General features: G+C 42.6%; 1 protein-coding gene across 1 annotated transcript in view; it reads right to left on the bottom strand.

Moving 5' to 3' along the window:
• Positions 1-821: 821 nt before the first annotated feature.
• Positions 822-24276, bottom strand: part of NDUFS2 (NADH:ubiquinone oxidoreductase core subunit S2) — a 488454-nt gene continuing 464999 nt past the window's right edge. Inside the window, exon 14 of the mRNA XM_044089959.1 lies at positions 822-1063. Coding sequence (XP_043945894.1) covers positions 1026-1063 — 38 coding nt within the window. The 3' untranslated portion in view covers positions 822-1025. The remainder of the gene's footprint in view (positions 1064-24276) is intronic.

The raw sequence follows: 24276 nt of genomic DNA, 5'->3' as shown, positions 1-24276 counted from the left end.
CAATCACCAACTTCCCTCCCACTGCAGTTATATTCTTCTAGTAAAAGTGACTCACTGGCCGCCAAACAGACAATATTGTGATGGTTGACAAGACCTTTTCAGCCCTATACCACTGATGTTAACTACAGTGTGCTTAACTGAACAGCAATCTTAACATCAGTAGTACTTGTATCAAGAGTGCTTAACAAGGAAGTACAGGGAATACTTGTGTACATACAAAAATAGCAAGGCATGCATTAAGTGCTTCAACCTGAAACTGATCAGCATTCTTTCAGAATACTGTTCTGTTACGCTACCATCTTGGTGCATATTTTATTAGCCACTGACCTGTGGTTAAGGTGAAGTGGCATACACGTCTCCAGCTGCCTCGCTATATTACATGGGACGCATAATGGAAAAGTGCTAAAACCAAAGGAGACAGGTAAATGTTTCAGGTGAATCACTTAATTTGTCAACTATTTTTAGATTTTCTAATTCACAGAGATATGGGGTCAATTAAAAAAAAAAAAACACAACCAAGCTAAGCCTGGAAATACGAGGAAGCTTGCTCAAAAAAAATACTGCAAAATCATACTAGCGGTACATTAAGATTTTATGTGGGAGGCAGATCTCCCTTACTCCATGCAAAAGGACCACCCTTTTACAAAAAATCAACTCCATAGTCACTATAAAGTTCTGCTCTTCAGCACATTTTCAAAAACACAGTTTCAATGTTAGGTTGACAAAAGAGAGCTATGAACTTGAATGCTCATGCCTCTGTAAACTGATATGCAAGCAACACTTTTAAAAGAAATACAATGCAAAATAAAAATACAGCAGAGTAAATGTTTATGTTGTCACTTTATTTATAAGGTCCAATTTCACAGATAAACAGCATTCTACCCTTTCCTAGAGGAATGCCATTTCAAAAGTATACATATAAACACAAAGTGACAATGTGAAGATCGGCAGGGCATCTGACAAATGACACAGAAGGACTTCACCTTGCTCCAGCAAGCACAGTACAGCAAACACTTCCTCTTCCCTTATCTATCGACTTCTCCAAACACGATATCCTGAGTACCTATAGAAATACAAAGCCAGAACATTCAATAACAGTAATGAAGAACACTCAGTGCAACTAAATTCCAAGAAACAAGAGCTGAAAATGTGCTCTACTCATGAAAACGCACCAGGAAATTACATTTTAGCAACCATGTTAAGACCGACTATTATCTTGTGCCATTTTTCTTTTAAAGGTCATTAAATCATAACAAAGTTGCTATATATTAACTCTTACTAGAACATAAAAGCAGACTTAAAGATGCATGTTACCCTTCATGTTGTGAAATAAAGTTGCTGTTTCTGGCTACTGGATATCTGAGGTCTAATGAAGTACCTTTAAACTTCATCTGAATAGCCGTCAATTTCACACCCTCCCTAACATCTAACCTTTGCTAGATATCAGATGAAGCACCAAATGCACACTTGGGTGGAAGGGGGAATTAAGACAGCACTTTCTATATCTAGACAAGTTTAAGGTTCGACTCAAACTGCAGTGAAGGGAGTGGTAATTGTTGCTCTGTGTTGCCATGCTGTGTCCATGGCACTATGTACGATAAGGAATCTCTATTTCATCAAATCACTATTTAGTTACTTTATGCAGATCCCACACTTGGGAGTAGATGCACTTAATGAAGACATGCAATATGAAGTCACACGATGACTACAAATGCATGCTTAAAGCTTGCCAATTTGTTCAAAGTCACTAGTACTGCACCACCCTGCATCCTCATGCTCAGTCTACTGCCCCAACCCTAGCTCTGCAAATCACCTTAAGAAAAAAAAAAAAAAACATTTCCCTAAAAATACCACTAATCAAGACACAGGACATGCGTGTGTACATACAGAAACTACACTAAAACTATCTTCTAATCTCAACCACACACACACCTTTTCCGGCAGCAAATACATTTTGTTGAATAACATTCAATACACTGAGCGTTAAACATTAAGGACAATGTTGTCAAAAATATTAACAGCTACCTACTACACCTGTATGTGTGTGTGTTATTTATATACATGTATAGCTATATATATCTACATGTGTATGTGTATCTATACATGTACTTATGTACACACTATATATATATATATATATATATATATATATATATATATATATATATATATATATGTATCTGTGTGTGCGTGTATGTCAATATGCACATACATACACAGTGTCATCAATCCAGTGGTCTCAAATGGTGGATGGGCAAACTTGCCATCTGAGATATTCAGATGCCATAGAGGAAAGTAGTTAAGACAGATGTAGCAGCTCTTTAAAGAACTGCTTGCCCAGTTGGTGCTAGGCTACAATCCTAACCCTCACAGTGTCAAGATGGAAAGAAACTGCTGATGCATGCAGCCGGATCCTGGAAAAACTGAGGCCTTAATCTTAAATGTGTCTATGGTAGGTGAAGATCATCTGAAAATGAAGAAAATGGGGTAGTAGGGGGTAAACTTCATCCAAATTAAACTAAATTACCATATGGAGGAAAACGCCTGCAGAAAGCTTCCTAGCAGATTCAGTGACAGATGCAAGATTTAGCAGAATCACTTTGCAGTCTACATCAGCAGCTACGAAGCATAGTGACACCGGCATTACCCAATTAACGATGGGGGGAGGGGCACATTTGGCTAGGGCCAAAACTTAATTGCACAAATATAGACTTTAGTGTATAGAACCATCTTCTTTAAAGTCACCATGGGCAATAAAAATAAATGCTGATCTTTCTTTGAGCTTTATGATGAGGCAGTAACTGCTTGGAATGGTGTACAGGTGCACAGGAATGTTTTAGGCCAAATAACGGCAATCAAGTCCTGTGCCACTTCCCTCTTGCTTTACAGCACTGACCAGAATGGGGGAGCAGTTACACTGTAATCTCCTGAAAGTAACAAAAAAAGTCCATCTCTACAGTAACCCCACTTTTTAAAACTGAACCAGACATGGCCTCCAAATCTGGTATATGTGAACAGGACTGCAGATGACCCAATCTGTCAAGCTTATTCACATTCCATAGGATGTGAAATGCTGACAGACTGATGCCCATGTCTCTCATTCACTGCAAGAAAAACACAACCTGTCCACCCATAGCGCACAAATGCAAGTCTTCTCACTTGTTTATCTGCTATACAAAATGGACTGGCTTGTCTGACAGCTTGAAGAGCTGGAAACACCTCCCTAAAGGATCCCTAACAGTGCAAATAGGAACTCTACAGCAGCAGGAAGAGAAAACCGCTGCAAGCTCACCATCTCGAAACAAGATTAGTGGAGGTGCTGGATGACACTACTGAATTTCAAAAAGGGACAGAATCCTTTCTTTCATTTGAAACCATGAAGACCCAAGAGTAGAATCCCACTTCTATTACAGCCTCTAAGCAGCAGAATTTATACAAGTCCTAAAATCCCTGCTGAAATGGACTGTGTTTTCAGTGAGGCACCTTCTAGGGAGAACTAACATTCTTCTTGTACAGATGACTCAAGCAAGTACTCTGAGTGATGGTTTCTACTCCATTATTGTAATTCAGGATTTTTTTTGCAAACTCCCATGCTTGTACAAATAAGTACGCCCATAACAAAGCATACTCTGATGTAATGAGGTAGCTACATAAGCACACTCATCCCCACTGCCAGTCAGATCATTTCCCACACTTTCTCCAAGCTTTTTTCTGGAAATCAAGAAAAAACATAGCTCTGATACTACATATTACAATAAAGACATACGAAACTTGAAGGAAACTTCAAAGCTGCAGCTGGTGGATGAGATGTTTACTCAAATATGGATGGAGAAAGAATATTTCTGATCCATCAGAGATGGTTCACTCCTAGAGCAACTGATATTGTAAGAACAAATCTGATATTGTTAATCCTTGTTCATTCCTTACGTATGGGTATCGGTTCCGACCTCTGAACTGAGCCGGCCATTTTCCAAGCTTGCGTCAGCTACAAACTCTCGAGCTAAACTCTTACCCATAGTCTCCTCTCCCTGTTACCTCAGATTTTGTTTGCTGTGTTGCCATTCGGTCATGTCAAGCTGCTTCTCGAGCCAAGTATAGATATTTGTTGTCAGACTAGTCTTACATATAACCTTTTCTGTCAGAAAAGTTTTGTTGTCTCTTACCCTATCGCATTTAGCGACCATATTTTCTTGAGTTTTCTCCTCTTTACTCTGCACTTTTTACCACGAGGTATTTCCCCTTACGATCGTTGGTAATCCCTTCCTTTTCTTCTTTACCCTCGGGTATTCTTTCGTACCATTGCTGGTACCTTTTCTTCTGTCTCCTTTTCTATCATGGCAGATAAAAAAGGTAGTCCAGGATTTAAAAGGTGTTCTGATTGTGGACACAAATTACATACGTCAGATGCACACTCCTTGTGCATTTATTGCTTGGGTTGTTCTCACTTATCTGTTGACCCGCCCTGTGGTATTTGTAAAAAGTTTTCCAATAGATCCTTGATTGAGAGGAAAAATAAGTCGTTGCTGAAGGGACTTCTCAAATCTTCCTTTTCAAAGGCTATTTCTGGGTCGGAGGCTTCAACCCCTCCTAAGAAAATTTTGGATGATTCTACTAAGGCCAAATCTTTGCCTTCATCCCCGGCTGGGGACTCCCACCAACCAAGACCTAAGAAGGCTAAAGTTTCTGCTTCAGAGCTTACTCAGTCAGCCACAGTGCTTTCAGTGCCTAGACCTTCGACACAGAGGCCTTCGGCTCCGTCTTCTCCTGTAGCCTTTACTATATTGGCACAGAGGGGCTCCTCGGTTCAGACTATTATGACTACTGCATCGGCACTGACTGTTCAGTCGGAGCAGACCTTGACCACGTTGGCTCCGACATCTTACTCTGAACCGACGCCTCAGTTATTGGCTCCAATTCTGTCGGTTACAGCTTCGGTACCGGCAACCACTTCGGCACTGATCCTTGTGTCAGTGCAGACTGCGACCTCAGCACCAATGATTACCTCGGTGCAGACACCCATAGTCCAGTCTCTTTCGGCACCATTGTTCTCAGTGCAGACTGGTGAGGTGGGCACAGAGCCTGTCTTCTGTAGACAGACCTGTTTCTCCCTCAGTCTCCGTGAGGTCCACTAGAAGCCTTTCCGAACATGACGTTTTGCGTCTTGTGGATCAAGTGCTTCTGGCCAGAGGTATCCCACCCCCCAGGACCTATCCTTCTTTGGGAGGTGATCACCCATCTCCAAAGACCCCTTCTTATTCTCCTCCTTCATTGACTTTGAAGTCCATTGATTTAGCACAGTCTTCCCCCTCTACGGTTCCCTTTACAGATCTCACTAAGTAACCGCAGTTGCCTTCACGGCAGGAGAGTTTTGCTACGATCCAGGATGACAGTTGTGACATGCGTAATTTGTTGTTCCACAGCCATCCGTGGACTCCGGGTCAGCAGGCTGAGCCACTTAGGGGAGGGGTGACCACTTTCCTGGACACTCACCCCTCTTCAGGTGGACCAGCCTTTCAACTGATGGAGAAGGCTCTGGCTTCTGCTGGCGATACTGTGCTGTCTATTCCCCCGCCCTCCTCTGGTCCACTGTGTTCACAAGTCGCACCTAGCGGACACCGGGTGCAAGGGCATAAGGACATATTCCCACAGGAAACCTCTTTTCTGCTGTCTTCCCCAGCTTCTCCCTCTGAGGAAGTTCACCAAAAAACTCCACAGAAGAGTCCCTCACTGAGGACACAGACTTTGATGAGGGGGAAGGATCCCCTCGGTCACCCTCTGAGGTATCCTTTGGTGATATCCTCGAAATCCTTCAACAGAGAGGTGACTAGCAGCCCTCTAATCCACCCTCTGAGGAGTCTGTGTTCCTAAAGGCTTTTCACGCCCGGCCCCCTACCTCCTGGGTTATTCCACCTGCCGATGAACTTGTCCGGCTCATTGTGCAGCGTGCGTGGAAGGCTCCTGACACCATCGAGGCTATTCCCCGGAGGCCAGATAAGATTGTCCCCACCTGCTATGGATCCCCATTGGTCTAAAAGTCTTCCTGTGGATGCCCTGTTGGTGGCAGCCGCAAAAAAAATGATCTGGTGGAAGAAGAAAGCCAGACTGTCCACCCGCCTAACAGTCCCGGGGAACTGGGCAGGATAGGGAAGCATACCTTTGCATCAGCAACCTTTGCTATCAGGTCCCTGAATTATATGGCACATTTTACCAGGCTTCAAATGGATTTGATTTCAGAGCTCTCTGAAACCTTGGTGGGTGCCATGTCTGACGAGGTCCGTGACAAAGTGGCCTCTCAGCTGGCCACCACTGAGTCAATATCTAACTCCTCTATGCGACTGATATCTCAATCAGAAGGAGCAGCTAGAGCGGCGGGTTTAGCTGTGGTCTTGAGACGACAAGCCTGGATGCGCTTGTGCAATTTTGCAGAACTCTTTAAGGCTTGCTTTCTTAACGCTCCTATTGAGGCCTCTTCGTTGTTTGGACCTAAAGTTAAAAGCACACTGGCCAGATGTGAACAGGACGGTAAGACCCTTTCTGCCGTAGGTGTCCGTTATTCTTCCCCTCAAAATGCTTTCTCCCGAAACCAAAAGAGTGGGAAGATATGGTTCAAGAAATCTCAGGGTCCTTTCCGTGACACACAGGCCGAGTTCTCCCCTAGAGACAGAGGGGGAAACTCACAGAGAAGACGCCCCTTTCGGGGCAGATGGGGCCCGCATAACCAGGGTTCCAGGGACACCTTTCCTGGCTAATTTTACCAGCGCTCCTGAAGAGCAGCCCAACTACTTTCCTCTGGAGGTGGTTGGGGGTCGTTTCTCCTTGTACCCCTTCTGCCTGGCTAACCATCACCACCGATTCTTGGGTACAAAGGATTATAACCAGAGGTTACCATATCCCCTTCGATCTTTGTCTCATCCCTTCAAGAACCTTCCTGATGTTCCACCCAGTCAAAGGGAAGAAGCAGCACTAGAGACAGAAAAGCTGCTAAGAAAGAGTCATCCAAATAGTCCCTCCAGACCAGATAGGACCAGGATTCTACTCAAGACTATTTTTGGTGCCAAAGAAAACCGGGGACTGCAGACCACTTTTAGATCTCAGTGTATTGAACTAGTTTGTGAGTACACAAAAATTCGGATGGTCACAATACAGTCTATCCTACCGCTTTTGGGAAAAGACGATTGGATGTGCTCGATAGATCAAGATGTGTCCTACCACATAAAAGTGGCCAGACCATCAAGAAGATTTCTGCGCTTCCGTGCGGGAGCCAGTCACTACCAGTTCAGAGTACTGCCCTTCAAACTCTCTACAGCCCCCAGAGTGTTCACAAAGTGCATGGCAGTGGTCACAGCTCACTTGTGATTACAAGGATCCCAGGTGTTTCCATACCTGGACGAATGGCTCATTTCCACCCCCACCAGACATCTATTGGAAGAAGCACTGGCATACTCTCTCCTCACTGCACAAAGACTAGGCATAACCATAAACTGGCAAAAATCCAATCTCACCCCATCTCAGTCCACAGAATTCATAGGGGTCATCCTGGATAGAAAGAATTGCAGAGCATCTATTCCAGAGCACAGAATTTTAAGGATAAAGCAACAACTGATCCCAATCCTTTCAAGAGAGAAATCCAAAGCTCACTCTGTCCTACAGCTGTTGGGTTCCATGGCAGCCTCCATCACCACTGTTCCCCTGGCCAGGTTTCATATGAGGCTTCGACAATGGCTACTGCTCACCCAATGGTATCCTTTTCATCATCCTCTTTCGGCCAAGATTCGAGTAACCCACAGGTGCAAACACGACTTAAATTGGTGGATGACGCATTCCTTTAAATTGGTGGATGACGCATTCCGTCACTTCTCGCCCCTTCTTCCCCCAGCAACCCAAGGCAACAGTGACCACGGACACCTCCCTGATGGGGTGGGGGCTGTCAGGGACAGACAGTCTAAGGCACCTGGTCCGAATTGGAGGCCCAACTGCATATAAATGTTCCAGAGCTGAGGGCGGTGCTTCTGGCATTGCAAGCATTCCATCCCCTGCTGCCATCTGGGACGATTGTGATTCAATCAGACAACATGGAGGTGGTCTGGTACATCAACAAACAAGGTGGAACCAAATCTTACCCAGTTTGTCAAGAGGCCATGAGGATATGGCAATGGGCGATGGCTACCAACAGTTTTCTTCTAGCAATGCACAATCCCGGGAGTTTCAACGTAATAGCTGACAGACTCAACAAATGCATTCTACAACCTTACGAGTGGTCCCTGAATCCCTTGATAATGGCGGAGATCTTCCACCACTGTGGCCGTCCTTGCTACGACCTGTTTGCATCCCCGACCAACTACAAATGCAGCAACTACTTCGCCCTGATTCCCCCTCTGTGACCGTCACCCAGGGACGCTCTAGTCCATGATTGGCCCTCGGGTCTTCTTTATGCATTCCCACCTTTTCCCCAGTTTCTGAAGAAAGCCAGTCAGTTGAAGAGCAAGGTGATCCTCATAGCACCATACTGGCCTCGTCAGATTTGGTTCCCCGTTTTTTGGTCTCACCTACTAGATCGACCATGGATTCTCCATCCAACCCTGGAGTTGATCTCACATCCGCAGAACCTGATTCATCCCAACTTGGACAGCCTGAAGCTCACAGCTTGGCTACTCCAATTCCCTTGATCGCCAGGCAGAATGATCTTTCTTTACCAGTACGTGACATTCTCATTGCATCGCACAAGTCTTCCACTACTTATCTAAGCAAGTAGAAAAGATTTACCTGTTGGCTGAAAGAAAAAAAGTACAGTTTTGTACCTACCATAAATGTAGATGTCCGATAGGCATGCATCTGCAGTCCTTACAAATGGGTTGTCCTGTCGTCAGGCAGCCCTTCGGTCGGCCGGATTCCAAAGTCTGGGGCTGGTGTTCACTTCACCAGACGCGTCTGCAGTTCTTCGGGTATAAAGGCATCAGCGCCATTTTCCTCAGTGTTTCTTGCATGCCCAGGTGCCCTCTAGGAAGGCTAAATTTGGATAAATGCAAATGGTTCCAAATATAGAGAGCAAACAAAAATAAGCATGTATGTACATATATACAAATAATAGATTCCCCAGCTAGCTACAAGATGGGCAAATACCCTAGGAGTACCACAGAGGGAAGGAGGGTGGGTAATCCTGACTGCAGATGCATGCCTATCGGACATCTACATTTATGGTAGGTACAAAACTGTACTATGTCCTTCAAGGATGCATCTGCAGTCCTACAAATGGGTAGAATACCATAGCCAAACTGGGGAGGAGGAGAAATAAGATTATGGTGTAGTTAAGATCCCTTGCAAAAACCAGGCAAAACGGATTTGGAGTAAAGGAAAGTTATAATGCTGGCAAATGTATGCACAGAGCTCCAAGTAGCAGCCACTAAAATGTCCTTGGTAGCCACTCAAAAAGCTGTGGTAGTGGCTGTAGCCTTGTAGAGTGAGGCCTGATGTTTTCTGGAGTTTTCTTCCCATGGTAGGAACAAAAATCTAATGCAATTCCCCTATCCACTTAGAGATGGTCTTTTTTGAAATTTTTTTTCTTCCATTCCTGTTGCATATGCTACCAGTAGCTGGTCAGTTTTTCTATTGCTCTTGGTCCTGTCCAGGTAGTAACGTAATTGTCTATGTACATCCAAGGTATGCAACAGCCTTTCTCCCCTGTTCTGTGGGTTGGGGAAGAATGTAGGTAGGTGGATAGCTTGATTTAAAGATACCCTGGAGACCACCTTTGGCATAAAAGTAGGATTAGTTCTCATTGACACTCTATCTTGACGGAAGATCAGGAAGGGCTATACTGCCATTAATGCCTGTAGCTCAGATACCCTTCTTGCTGAAGTGATTGCAAGCAGGAAAGCAGTCTTCCATGATAAGTACTGTAAATCTGCTGTTGCTGCTGGCTCGAAAGGAGGGAGTGTCAACTTTTCTAGCACAAAGTTCAAGTCCCATGCTGGCAATGGTGGCTTCCTAGGTGGTTTTACATTTTTAATTCCTCTCAGAAACTGCCTGAGCAGAGGATGTGAGAAGACTGGAGGATCCAAGTTGTATTCTGCTGAAATAGCTGATGCATGAATCTTAATGGAAGAATAGGACAGGCCATTGTGGAAGAGCTCTGCCAAGTATTCCAGGATGTTAGCTATGTTTACCAGTGACACATTCTCTCCTTTTGCAGTACTCCAAATGAGATATCTTTTCCATTTTGCTGAATAATTTTTTTCTTGTTGAGGGTCTGCGAGCCTCCAAGATAATGTCTTTAACCCTTTGAGATAAATCTGGGTTATTTGGTCTTATGCAATGTTCCAGGCAGCCAGCTGCAGTGTTTTCAGGTTTGGATGCAGGGTTTTGAAGTTGTTCTGTGTTAACAGCAAGGGAACTAGGGCAGAGGCCATATTTGTTCCCAAGACATACTCCTCAGTAATGGGTACCAATGTTGCCTTGGCCAGTCTGGCTATCAGGATGATCGGGTCTTGGCCGGTCTTCTTTGATCTTCAATAGCACCTTGTGCATCAAAGGAAGAGGTGGGAATGCATATGCTGTCAGGTTTTTCCAAATGAAAGACAGGAGTCCACTTTCCAAGCAAGTGGGCGTGCAGAAATTTTTCAGTTGGTGATTGTGTGGGGATGCAAATAAGTTTATTTCTGGTAGTCCCCATTTCTGTAATAGTTTTGAAGATGTCGGATGCAGCATCCATTCGTGGGCATCCGTGGTAGTTCTGCTTAGGATGTCTGCTAGTATATTTTCTTTCCTGGCACAAAATTGCTTGTAACTGAATGTTGAAGCTCAGTGCCACATTGCAGAGGTCCATTGCCATCCGCATAGAGGGTATGAATGTGCCTCCCTGTTTGTTGATGTACCACATAACTGTGGTGTTGTCCGTCCTTATCAGCAGTTGACCCTGTCGAATAAATGGTCTGAATGCCTGAATTGCCAGTTTTACTGCCAGCATTTCCTTTGATTTATGTGTAGGTGCAGCTGGTCCTGAGTCCATAAGCCTTGTATGCACTTGTCCAGCATGTGTGCCCCCAACCGAGGTCTGAGGCGTCTGTTGTGATGGTCTGGCTTGGTTGAGTGCTGTGGAAGGGCAGTCCCTTGTTTGATTGACAGGCCTGAGCCCACCATTGGAATTCTTGCTTCAGGCATGGAATTATTGGAATTTGGGTTTCTAGGCTGTGCTTGTGCTGAGACCATAAATTCCTTAGGTACCACTGTAACTTTCTCATATGTAGTCTGGCATGTGGAATCAATATTATGCAGGATGCCATGTAACAGAGAGCTTACAGGACTTTTCTTGCTGTTAGCTGGTTCTGCTTTGTTAGTGCCATGAAGTAGAAAGGGAGTTGCTCCTGTTTTTCTACTGTCAGGAATGCCATTTGTTTTGATGTGTCCAGATCTGCACCCAAGAAGGTTATCCTTTGGGATGGTATCAGCCTTGACTTTTTTATATTGACTGCGTATCCCAGGGCTTGTAGTAGATGAATGACCCTTTGCAAATCTTTTGTTAATTTGTTTTTGTTGTCCGCTTGTAACAGGCAGTCGTCCAGGTAAGGGTAAATTTGAATCCCTGAAGTCTGCAATGAGCAATTACTGATGCCAGGCATTTCGTGAATACTCTGGGTGCAGTAGATAAGCCAAAGGGCAATGCTGAGAATTGATAATGCTCTGATCCTGCAAGAAATCTGAGGCATCTTCTGCAATTTGGTCGTATGGGGACGTGCAGGTATGCCTCCTTGAGATCTAGAGTTACCAGCCAAGACTCCTTGCCCAGCATGGGAAGAAGCTGCTGTAGGGTCAGCATTTTGAATTTTGGAACAATGAGGTATGTGTTTAAAGCGGACAGGTCGAGAATAGGTCTCCATTGGTTTTCTTTTCTTGGTACCAAGAAGAGTCTGGAGTAAAATCCTTGCCCTTGTTCCATAGATGGTACCCTTTCTACAGCTCTCATCCTTAATAAGTGAGTTATTTGTTGTAGAGCTTCTGTCTTCTGATTTGGAGGTAGGTTTGGCATTCCTCTCTTCCTTGGTAGAGTAGGGAAGTGAAACCTGTAACCTTGGTCTATTGTCTGTAAAATCCATTTGTCTCCGGTGATGTAATGCCAGTTTACTGAAAATAAGGCTAGCTTCCCGCCTAAGGGTGCCTCTAGTTGTTCCCTGGTAGGCGGTGCCAGAGCCAAGTCACTGTGATTGTCCTGTGGAAGTGGTGGTGGCTGGATCTGCGGCTGTACCTTCGCTGGTTGTTAGCCTGCCACTGACGTCCCCTGTAGGCACCTTTGGATTGACCCCTGCCTCTTGAGCGCCTATTCCTGCCTCTCGGAGCTCTGGAGGTGTCTGGAAAGGACCAATTCTTGGAAGGCCAGTTCCTGCTAAACCTTGGAGGCTGGACCTGCAAGAAATCCTTGACTGTCTGGACTGATTTTGCTTTCTCTTCCACCTTCTTCAGCACCTGCTGTGCAGGGGAGCCAAACAAATTGAGCTTATCCATGGGAGCATCTAGGAGCTTTGATTTAACATGGTCTGGTAAGGACTGCTCTTTTAACCATGCATGTCTTCTGATCACTGTGCCAGTCATGGCTGATCTAAAGGAAGCCTCCAGTGCATCATAGCCGCATTTTAAGGAATGATTACTGACCTGCTGAATGTTATGTACCATTTCCTGTACAGATTTTTGTCTAATGGTTCATCCGAGGACAATTTTTAGTTAACTGGTCTAACATAAATTCCTGATACTGAATCATGTGGAATTGACAGTTCAAGGCCCTAGCTGAAAGAGTAGCAGAAGTGTAAACTTTTACCCCATCTCTAAGGCCCTAGATTCCCTTTCAGAGGAGGGGGTTTTGGTAGAGGTAGCTTTGGGTCCCTGGGAGATAGTGGGATCTGCAAAAGGGGCCTTATACAAATGATAATGTGTGTCCGAACCCTGTAGTACCTATCGAGCAGGGGCTGGAGGAAGAGAATCAGGAGCAGTACAAACATCATTAAAAGCATCATCCACAACAGTAAGTACTGGAGGAATGGCTAAAGGCCTATGCTGTGGCAAATGCAAAAAGGTTCTAAGCCTTTTCCTAGAGTCTGAAAAATCCTGGCCCTGCCATTGAAATTGTTCCCTCATAGCATGCAAGGTTTCCCCAAAAGAAAAAGGCGGAGGCAGAAGGAATGGACTCTTCTGCATCAGAGTCCTCATAAGGAGAAAAAGGGCCCTCTGGAGGGTTTGAATTATCTGATTCATCAGAGGAGCCATCTGAAGAAACTGGCTCAGGGGCTCTACTCTAGTCCTCTTCTCTGGAGGTGGGTGAGAGGCCCTGTCTGGATGTGGTTGGGATCCCCGGGTCAAGGAAATGAGATCCTCTGCTAGACTAAGCATTTGTGAACTAGAGCTAGGCCTGTGAGAGGGGATCTTAGCAGGCACAGATTTGGTAGTTTTTGCTGCTTTAGCCCTGGCAAAGGCCTTAATCGACATGGATGCAGGAGGCCTAGCAGCTCCACGTGCAGGGGTAGAAATATCCAAAGGGATAGTATCAGATAAATCCTGTGAACCTGCAAGAGCAGGTGGGATTTCAGCAGCAGATTCAGCCAAGCTGGATGAGGCCTCGGTAAGTGGCAAGCTGGCCGAAGAAAGAACCGTGACTCTGTTTTTTCAGAAAACCGGAGACACTGGCGTTATGGCTTAACCGCGGTTCCGACGAAACCGCTGACCGCGAGTGTCGGTCCTTTCCTTGCGTTTTTAGAAATTTGCGAGTCGGAGTATCCGACGGCATAATGTAAGCAAAAGGCCGAAAAAACTCTTCAGCAAACGCCCAAGCGTCCGTCCGGTTGAAAGAAGCACAGGCTAGACAAGCTGCTACATCGTGGTCTGGGCCTAGACAAGGTAAGCCGTAAGAGTGGAAATCTTTATGAGGTATTTGTTTCCCACAAGTTAAACAGTTATTCACTTTTTCTGACATCGGCTGAGGCAAGAGAGAGTCCCCAACGGGTACTTAGCTTTTAGAAGTCTTCGTACTTGTAGTAGTAATCTCTGGTTCTGACCGGCACTTGCGAACAGCTTCTGCTTGCAAGAAAGACTGAGGAAAATGGCGTTGGCTGATGCCTTTATACCCGAAGAACTGCAGCTATGACGTCGGGTGAAGTGCAACACCAGCCGAGGCCAGACCCAGACTTTGGAATCCGGCCGACCGAAGGGCTGCCTGACGACAGGACAACCCATTTGTAAGGACTGCAGATGCATCCTTGAAGGACATCAAGTAGATCCCTTCTCAGCACCAGTGTCGATAATACTACAGTATCTGGCCGACCTTTTTCAATTGGGTCTATCAGCCTCTACCAGTAGAGTCCATTTGACTGCAATATCTAATTTCCCTGAGGATGTCCAAGACTCCTCATGTCACACAAATTGTGCAAGACCTTCATAAAAGGTGTAAATCATCTGAAGCCACCTTTTAGAGAACCTATTCAACCATGGGATCTATCATTAGTTCTACAAGCTCTGACAATGCCACCCTTTGAACCAGCTTTTTCTTGCGACCTCAAATATTTGTCATGGAAAACCTTGTTTTTGGTCACCATTACTTCTGCCAGATGTATCTCTGAGCTTCAAGCTTTATGCATCAAGAATCCATACTTGATTTTTCAGAGAGAAAGAGTGTCTGAGAATTAATCCTTCATTTCTGCCAAAAGTGATCTCTGAAATGTCCAGTAATCAAACCCACTGAATTACCAGTTTTCTTTCCCAATCGTTCAAACAGAGGAGAGTATTGCCTACATACTCTAGATATTCACAGGCAAATCCGTTTTTACTTAAACAGGACTAGGTCCTCTCATAAATCTGACCAGTTATTTTCGGCCTATTCTGGACCTAGATTAAGGTCACATTAGCTAGATGGTTGAAAGACTGTGTGACCTTCATTTATACACAACGTAATATTCCGTTGCCTACTACCATGAAAGCTCATTCGACAAGGTCGGTGGCAACTTCTGCTGCCTTCCAAGCCAGAGCTTCTTTACATTACATCTGTGCAGCTGCAACTTGGGCTACGCCTCATACCTTCATCAATCATTACAAATTGGATTTGGCCTCCAGGGGAAGAGCATCTTTTGGTTCTATGATGCTCAGGAATGTCCTTCCATATGAGCCTCCCAGGAATAGAGGTAGCTGGGGACACTGTCCCATATGTAAGGAATGAACGAGGATCAACAATCAGATAAAGAATTTACGTCTTACCATAACGTTCCATCTGTATTGTTGATCCTCGTTCAGTCATTATGACCCTCCCTCCTTCCCCCTCCTGTGGCTTCTAGTGGATCTCAGCATCCGGTTCTCTTAGGTCATTTGACCAGAGGTAGCCTCTACCTTCTTTTGACTTGCAAAATCAATCTGAGGTAACAAGGAGAGGGGGATTATTGGTAAGAGTTTAGCTTGAGAGTTTGTAGCTGACCCGAGCTTGGAAAATGGCCGGCTCGGTTCCGAGGTCAATGTAATGACTGAACGAGGATCAACAATTCAGATGGAACGTTATGGTAAGACATAACTTCTTTATCTATTACATTTTTATTCTTCTCGTCTTCTGATGTATTTACTTTTTATTTATTTATTCTTGTTTTGATTTAACCATGTAAGTGAACTTGACTGTGGATCCTTTTTCAGCAGTGACCCATGCCATAAGACCAAAAAACAATAATTCAAATAGTAGCGCATATAAACACCAAGTAGTGACATTCAGTTTTGCATACAGTTACATAAATGTATGAAATTTTAGTAAAACAGTAGATGGCTCCTTTTAAAGACTGTCCATTTTAATTCTAGTTTAACAGATATTTAAATAATCTTGAAGTAACATGTTTAAGGTGGCAAGCAGCATCAATTAACTAGTAAGGAATTTAATTTGTCATTTGTTAAAAGTTTTGCTTAGAACAAAAACTGCACCACAGAATGTAGCAATCAAAATGTATAAGGACTTTAAGCAAAGTTTAGACATGGTTTGACATCAACACAGATAAAATAAAAAAAAAAAGTAATAACTTCAGAGGAAAAAGAAAAAAGACATTAAGCTACTGGTGCGGTCCTATGTAGCATTAATTATTAAAATCCACACAGAGATGTTTTCACTTTAGTAGCAAGATTAACAAACCAGATTGTTTGTAAGTAGTCCTATGTATTAGTAAATTATTGATAGTACTATTATATTTATATGTAATTTTTTTGATTTTTAAAAGCAGCAGTGAGATATTACCTAAGGAAACTAATAATGTGGCAATCCCCCTGGGTGTCCTTTTGTCATCTGATGTCCCTGAAAATTTTGGAAATATTTTATTTATCAAATAGCTTCTAAATTGTTTCTAAATTAATTTCAGATTATCATTTGCCCTGAAGTGATTTCAGATTGCTGGGGCAATCTTAGGGAAAGCATTTTTCTGCAGTGGATAATCTGAAAGGCGATATTAGGGGAGTCCGTCTTTTTTTAAGAATGGAAGACAGAAGTTCAAACAAGACTAGAGCTTAGTTAACAGAGTCCCAGAAAGTATTTACTATTAATATGTAGACAAAATAATCAAAACAATGTCTGGTGAAGGTGTTCAATGAAGACTTAATACGTATGACACAGATGTCAGAAATTAAGGCATTTTTAGGGACGAAGAAAAAAATAGCGAAAGCAATCGGGACTGAGTCCTTAACAGAAAAAAAAAAAAAAAGAGCTAGCAATCCACTTGGAAAGTCTTTGATGGGCAATAAATGTCTTTTCTTTCCTGGAATGAAGGAGATGAAAAAACTGTTTCATATTCATATTTTATTTTATTTTACATTTGTTGACCAGGGCATTCCGACTGGATTCATGTCCATTTTCAGTGGAGGCCTGGGAAGAAAACCTCCAAGATAAGCAGTTAAGATTACAGATACAATATATGTAGTGGTTACAGACTTAAATTACACAAATTCCAAGGTTAGAGATAATCCCGGGTGTAAGTCCAGATCAAGTAACACAACTAAGCTAAATTATATTTATTAACTCATAGCAGAGGAGAGTTGGTCTGGTTTGATCCATTGACATAGCCAGTATCAAATATTGTTGGAGTCTCATCTTAAATTGACTCATGGTGGTAAGTAAAGTAATAGCTTGGAGTGAGTCACCGGCTGAGTTATTAGTTTTGATAGTCTGAACTAGCAGTCTGTTAGAAGATCGAAGAGGTCTGGGATTGTTATAGGGGGTGATAATGTTTTTTAATGCAGCAGTACTGTCCGGATTGTAAAGGATTTTATATGCCATAATCAATTGGTTAATACTGGATCAAGCCAGGCAGTTCTAGCCACCCAAGATGGTTTAGTTTGATATGGTGGTGTGTCCTATAAGGCAGACCAGTGGCAAATCTGGCAATGTGGTTGTAGCAGATAGAGTTTGTTGAGGACAGACCTGTTTAAATTAGAGAGTAAAGGGGATGCATACAGAAGAGTTGAAAGTATGTGAGAGCGAGCTATGGCAATTTTAGGAGATGGGGTTAAGAAGGCTTTTATCCTGTAACGTGACCCTAGTTTTTTATTGATGGTTTTGACGGTTTGATTAACATGCAGGTCGAATTTAAGATTATCTATGATAACACCTAGTACTTTTGTACAGGTGTCTGTGGAGATTATAGTGCCATTATTGGATTTTATGGTAAAGGTAAATGAAGTAGACCTATGAGATGGTGAGAAAAGTAAGATTTTTTTTTGTTTTTAGGATTTAAGATCAGATGACTACCAGAAAGCCAGTTTTCTATCATGTTGAAGGTGTTCTGGGTAGCTGACCATAGTTCTGAGATGTGGCCGAGCAGATCAGGGTGAAGTCGTCAGCGTACTGGATACAGCTGACTTTTGGGATAACAGTATAAAGGTAACTGATGAAAATGGAGAACAGAAGGGGCCCTAGTACAGAACCCTGGGGTACACCAAGGAGTTGGGTAGGAGGTTAGATAGTTTGTTTTGCCAAAGGAAAGCCTGCTGACTGCCACTCAGATAAGATTGGAACCACTGAAGGGCTTTAGTGTCTAGACATAATGTTTTCAGGATGTGGATTAGACGTTGGTGATCAACCATTAGAGGATATGTTATTATTGTTGCGATTATGGTTTATGGTGTTGGAGAAGGCTAGGAGGGCTGAAGTAGTGCTGTGGTGAGGCTGGAAGCCATGCTGAGAGTCTGCCATAACGTTATTCTGAATCAGGTGGTGCAGCAGTTGTCTATGAATACATTTTTCCATAAACTTGGCAAGTGGAGATAATATAGCTATTGGCCTATAATTAGATCCTCCTTTGTGAAGTGGGATTACATAGGATATTTTTCAGATGATGGGGGATTTTGACTTCTACTATAGTTTGACTTGATTGGTATAGAGATAGGGTAAGCAATGGCATCAGCTGCTTTTTGTAGATACTCGGCAAGGAGTAGATCAGCAGACAGAGTAGTTGGTTTTAATTTTTTGATCAAAATACGGATAAGTGGCAACTGGTTGGAATCTGAATGAGAGATGGTTACTAGGGGTGGTGTCCTTAGGGCCAGGGGAGCTTAGAGGTAGTTGGCTAGCTAGGGCTTGGATGGTCTCCATAAAGAATCAATTAAAACCGTCTTGAGACTTCCTCAGGTGGTTTATCAATGGTGGCTGCAGGGGTCAGGATGGAAGTTTGTCCAGGATGCAATAGTTTACTTAAACCAGCACAAAACATGTGAAGGTTGTTTTGATTTATTTGCTATAGATTATAGTAGTAATTTTTTTGTCTTGTAAAATGAATTTTTTTTAGTCTCATTCCTTGATTGCCTATATTTAATGTGATCTTGGGGGTCTTTTGCAGTATGCCATAATGCCCATGCTTTGTTTCTAAGGGTGATTTTTAGTTTGGGCTCTTTAGAAAGCCATGGTGCAGTTTTTGCCTTTATTCTTATTGAGCAAACAGGTGCATGAGAGTCAAGGATCTCAAGGAATTTGTTTTTGAAGTCATATAACTGCTTCCTCTAAGGGGAGGTGTTTTAGAATTGACCATTTACATACAACTGCTTCCTCTAATGGGAGGTGCTTTAGAATTGACCATTTACATACAACTGCTTCCTCTAATGGGAGGTGCTTTAGAATTGATCATTTACATACAACTGCTTCCTCTAAGGGGAGGTGCTTTAGAATTGACCATTTACGTACAACTGCTTCCTCTAAGGGGAGGTGTTTTAGAATTGACCATTTACATACAACTGCTTCCTCTAATGGGAGGTGCTTTAGAATTGACCATTTACATACAACTGCTTCCTCTAAGGGGAGGTGTTTTAGAACTGACCATTTACATGAGTTTAGTTCCTGTTGGAAATTGGCAAGGTTAAAGTTCTTTTTGTTTCTTACCATTCTGAGTATGGGTTGATGGGGGTTTATGGCTTTATGCTTAATGATACAAGTAAGAAGGTGATCACTTAAGTCATCAGGGAGGGTCTCAGAGGTGTACAGTTGGGGGTGACTATTGATAAGTATCCAATCAAGCATGCTTTCTTTATGGTTAGGCTTTCCTATCCTGGCGAGGGTGGTTATGATTTGTGTAAATGCATGCAGGTTAACATGGGTGGTTGGGGATTCTGAGGAACAGGTGTTCCAGTTTATGTTAAAATCTCCGAGTAGTAAGGTTTCTTGGGGGTAGTTACATGACAGCCAGTGAAGGGAGTGTAGATATATTATTTCCTGGGGGAATGTACATACAGATGATATTAATACATTTATTTTAATTATCTATCTACCTTACATGGCTACTAAACTGCCAGTAGATAGTGTGAAGGATTCTACTTTCTCCGTTTTTTTCCACTTCAAGAACAAACAAAAGCATTATCTGATGCTTCTTTAGCCTTATGTCGAAGAACTTCTGTAATGACTCTTTTCTAGTTATTCACACATTCCAAATCTCTGTCTGAAGACCAGGACCAACTTACTACTAATTATAATGCTTTGTTATAGTCTTCTCTTGACTTAGTTCACCCAGTTCAGCTCTCCGGTATACTTGGCTCCACAAGAATCTTGGTTAAACTCTTTTTCTAGCATTAAGGAAGGATGGTTGCAGATTAGAGCGTAGGTGGCATTAAACAGATGCCCTAGAGGACAGACTGATGATCATTTTTCCCACCAACACTTGGAAGTCAGAAATACTAAATCAAGTTATTTTTCCAAACAACCCTCTGGCTGCAAATCATCCAGCTGCTCTTTTCAGATCAGTGGATTGTCTTTTTAATCCTAGCTGCCTAGATACCAGGTGCTCTTTTGTCCATTGATGAGTGCGAGTTGGCTGCCCACTATTTCTCCATAAAAATGTCTTCTATTCAAGCCTCCCTGCTTATGTTCTCCCGCCTGATTTCTTACTTCAGTCAAAGGGAGGATTTTTCCTATACCTGGGAAGAATTTGCCAATTCCCGACACTGATGACCTGAAAATTTTGATCTCCGGTATGCACAGTACTACCTGTTCTTTGGAACAGTGTCTCTTTCAGCTTGTGGTGGCACCTCTTGAGGTCATTGGTCCATTCATTCTCAAGATCACCACCACGTCTTAGGCTTGGTGCATTTCCTACATAATTGAAAGAAGCACTGGGTAGCCCCAATCCTTAAAAGGGCTGGATTGGATTCAGATGGCCTCGACAATTATCATCCTATCTCTAACCTCCCCTTTTTGGGGAAGGTTTTTGAGAAAGTATTCTGTCTTTAACTGGAGTCATTTTTATTTGGCTCAGGCCATCTTAGATAAATTCCAGTCTGGTTTTAGGACAAGGCACAGTATTGAGAAGACTCTTACAAGAGTTTTTAATGATCGCCTAGTTGCGAGAGACCAACATAACCATTCTATTTTGCTCCCTCTGGATTTCTACTCAGCATTTGACTTAGTGGACCACTCTATTCTTTTAGCTAGATTAGAGCACTACTGTGGTCTCTCAGTATAGTCCTATATTGGTCTGCTTCTCTCAAGACATGTTAAACTCAAATGATTGAGTCTGGCATGAATTCCTCCTTCACCTTCCTCCTGGATTGCTGGGTTCCACAGGGCTCTATTCTTGTCCCACTGTTTACCATTTACCTTATGCTGCTAGGAAACGCTCTCTATTCAAGAGTTTTGCAATATCATTGCTATGCTGACTTGGCAAAGCATTACCTCTCATTTCCTCAGGACTCAGTGTCATGCCTCAATTACTTTTCTTATGATTTCGAACTTATCCACGATTGGTTTGTCAGCACCTCAAACCCAACACTTCTAAAGTAGTTGCTATTAGTACTTATGCTAATTGTGGAACTCCTCCCTCCTAGTTATGCATGACATTCAGTTTCGTGGCAACAAACTGAAACTTGTGTCTCAGGTGCAAGATCAGAGTAGTTCTTCATGACAGGCTGACACTGAAGGATCACATTTCAGCAGTTTTCAAGTCATCATTTTTCCATTTTTTAAACATTTCCTTGATAACTGGCAGGAATAATATGCTTTATGACTCCTGTTTTGATATCCTCAGATCTAGACTACCACAATTCTCTACTTGTCTTTTGAGTCTGCGTTTGCACAGTTACAACTTTTTCAAAATTCTGCTGCACACTTATCTGGTGTTCCAAGACATCATCTGATCATGCTAGTGTTGAATGCATTACATTGGCTTCCAGTCAGAGACAATTACATATACAAGATTTGTCTTGTGGTTTACCTTGCCCTTCATAACCTTGGGCTTCCATATTTGATTAATTCTGGCTTCCATTCTTTTAGTTACTAAAGACCTGTATTATGAAAACATCTACTGGCTTCAGAACATGCCTACAATTGCAGGCTTTAAAAGTACACTTAAAACATAACTGTTTAATGTTTCTTTTACACGACTGGTATGTTACTTTACTGTATTTGCTTACTGTTTGATATGTACAATGCTTGGTTCAATCACTTGAACTTTTAAACACCCTCAGGACGGAAACGTGCACTGGTCATGAGGAGCACCCTAATCTTTGTGAAAGACCAGATACTTATACTTGCACCAATTGGGCAGAAGCAACAAGACTGTTATAATGGAGATGAGTATAAAGAAAAACGTTTTTCTTGGACACTATCTTTAAAAATAATCAATCTAATAATGGACATGTAAGAAAGTATAACTGCGCAACAAACTTACCAGAAGGCAACCAAGTTGAACGAACACTAGTAAGAATAAAAAGATCCGTGACTCGATGAAACAGTTTAATATAACTATTTTTACAGTTTGAAATGTGGTTTTATCATAGTATTTCTTGTGTTGCCTTTTTCCTTTGCAGCAGGGGCTGGGTTAAATGGTTAATTGGATAATTAATTTTAATGGATGTTTTTATATTGGCTGATTGCCTGTTCAGGACTATAAAAGTCCTGATTATTTTGAGTGTAACTGACTCTGAAGAAACCCAGTGTTATGGGTGAAAGCGTGTCAATGATTCTACATTTACAATAAAGCTGTGGTTTTATCGAGTCACTGATCTTTTTATTCTTACCAGAAGGCAAGTCTGACTTAAAATAAACTCCGATATCACTTTAGGCATAAAAGAAAGATCTGTTTTCACATAAACCCTGCCTCTACAGAAAATGAGAACGACCTACCATAAGAGCTTGCAACTCGGATAATATTCTTGCAGAGGTCAGAGCAATCACAAACTTTTATCCATGTTAAGAACCTCAAGTCAGCCAAATGAGCTTCTCAAACAAAAAATTAAGATCCCATTGGAAGCTTCTTATGTAAGACACTTTCAAAAACTTTTTGACATGACAATGCTTTGAAAGGGGGATCCATGGGCAGACATGTTGACATGGCTGACACATGAACTTTGATTAAGGAATAAGGCGGGCCACAGTAAAGTAACTTGCACAAATAGTGCAAAAAACTAAGTTATGTACTCACCATAACGTTCCATCTGAGTAGTTGTACTTTATTTGTCTTCAACCTGTGGCAATACAGATCCGTATCAGATCCGAGCCGGCAAAGATTACTAGCATTAGCTCCAGACTCCTCCCTTTACCCATAAAACACCTCCCTTGCCTTCCATCCCCAGATCGAGTTTGCTGAACTTACACTTATAACCCGACCTGATAACATACTTGTGACCTGTACGTAGGCTGAACATGCGCCAAAGGTCCAGGGGAAAGAGGGAGGGAGGGAGGGATGGTTGAAGACAAATGAAGTACAACTACTCAGATGGAATGTTATGGTGAGTACATAACTTCTTTATCTGAAGTAATTTACTTCATTTGATCTTCAACCTGTGGGACAGAGTCCCCAGCTACTAAACTCCTGGGTGGCCCTCATGGAAGGATATCCTGGAGCACTGCGGAGCCAAAGGATGCTCTCCTTCTAGATGTCAAATCCAACTTATAATGGGAAACAAACATATGAGAAGAGGATCAAGTAGCTGCCGAGCAAATGTCATCCAAAGACACCCTACACTAGAAAGCTGCAGATGTAGCCATGGACCTAGTGGAATGAGCTTTAACCTGACCTGGAGGAGACATGCCTTTGTCCTTGTAGACCTGCAGGATGCATGAAGAAATCCATCTAGCTATCGTGACCTTAGAAATAGGTATGCCCAAAAAGGGTCTATAGAATGAAACGATCAGATTTATGAAAATTTTTTCTCCTGTGTAAATAGAATTGTAACTGTCTATGAACATCCAACATGTGTAGTTGGTAGTCTATCTTGTTGGCAAAATTGGGAAAGAACACAGACATATTTACAGACTGATTGATATTGACTGGTGATGCCACCTTAGGAAGAAAGGATGGATTGGTTCGAAGGGAAACTACCTTTATGAAAAATCATGTACTGGAATTTTATGGACAAGGCCTGAATTTCCAAAACCCTCATAGCAGAGGTAAAAGCAACCAAAAAAGCTGTTTTCCACGATAGAAATTTTAGATCAACAGTAGTGGCAGGCTTGAAAGGCGGGGTGACCAGAGCTTGGAGAACCATAGAAAGTTCCCACCAGGGGACAGGATCTTTGACCGGGAGGGCGTAGCAAAAAGGTGCCTTTGATGAAGGCTTTACACAGCCTAGAAGATGCCAAGGATGCAGAAATCTTGCACATATGTAAATGAGAAATGGCAGCCAATTGAAATTTGACAGTAGAAGAACTTGCTCTGTACTGGAAAATATCAGCTAGGAAATCAAGAATAGCAGAAATAGGAGCCATGAAAGGATATAAACTCCTCTGAGAGGCCCAGAAGGAAAAACGTTTTCACTTGCTGCAATAAACCTTCCTGGTTGAAGACTTATGAGCAGCTACCAAAA

The sequence above is a fragment of the Protopterus annectens genome, chromosome 12.part0 (assembly GCF_019279795.1).
Source record: "Protopterus annectens isolate FY-2018-M chromosome 12.part0, PAN1.0, whole genome shotgun sequence".
Lineage (NCBI taxonomy): Eukaryota > Metazoa > Chordata > Ceratodontiformes > Protopteridae > Protopterus > Protopterus annectens.
Note: the sequence above shows the minus strand (reverse complement) of the source record. Positions and strands in the feature narration are given on the sequence as shown.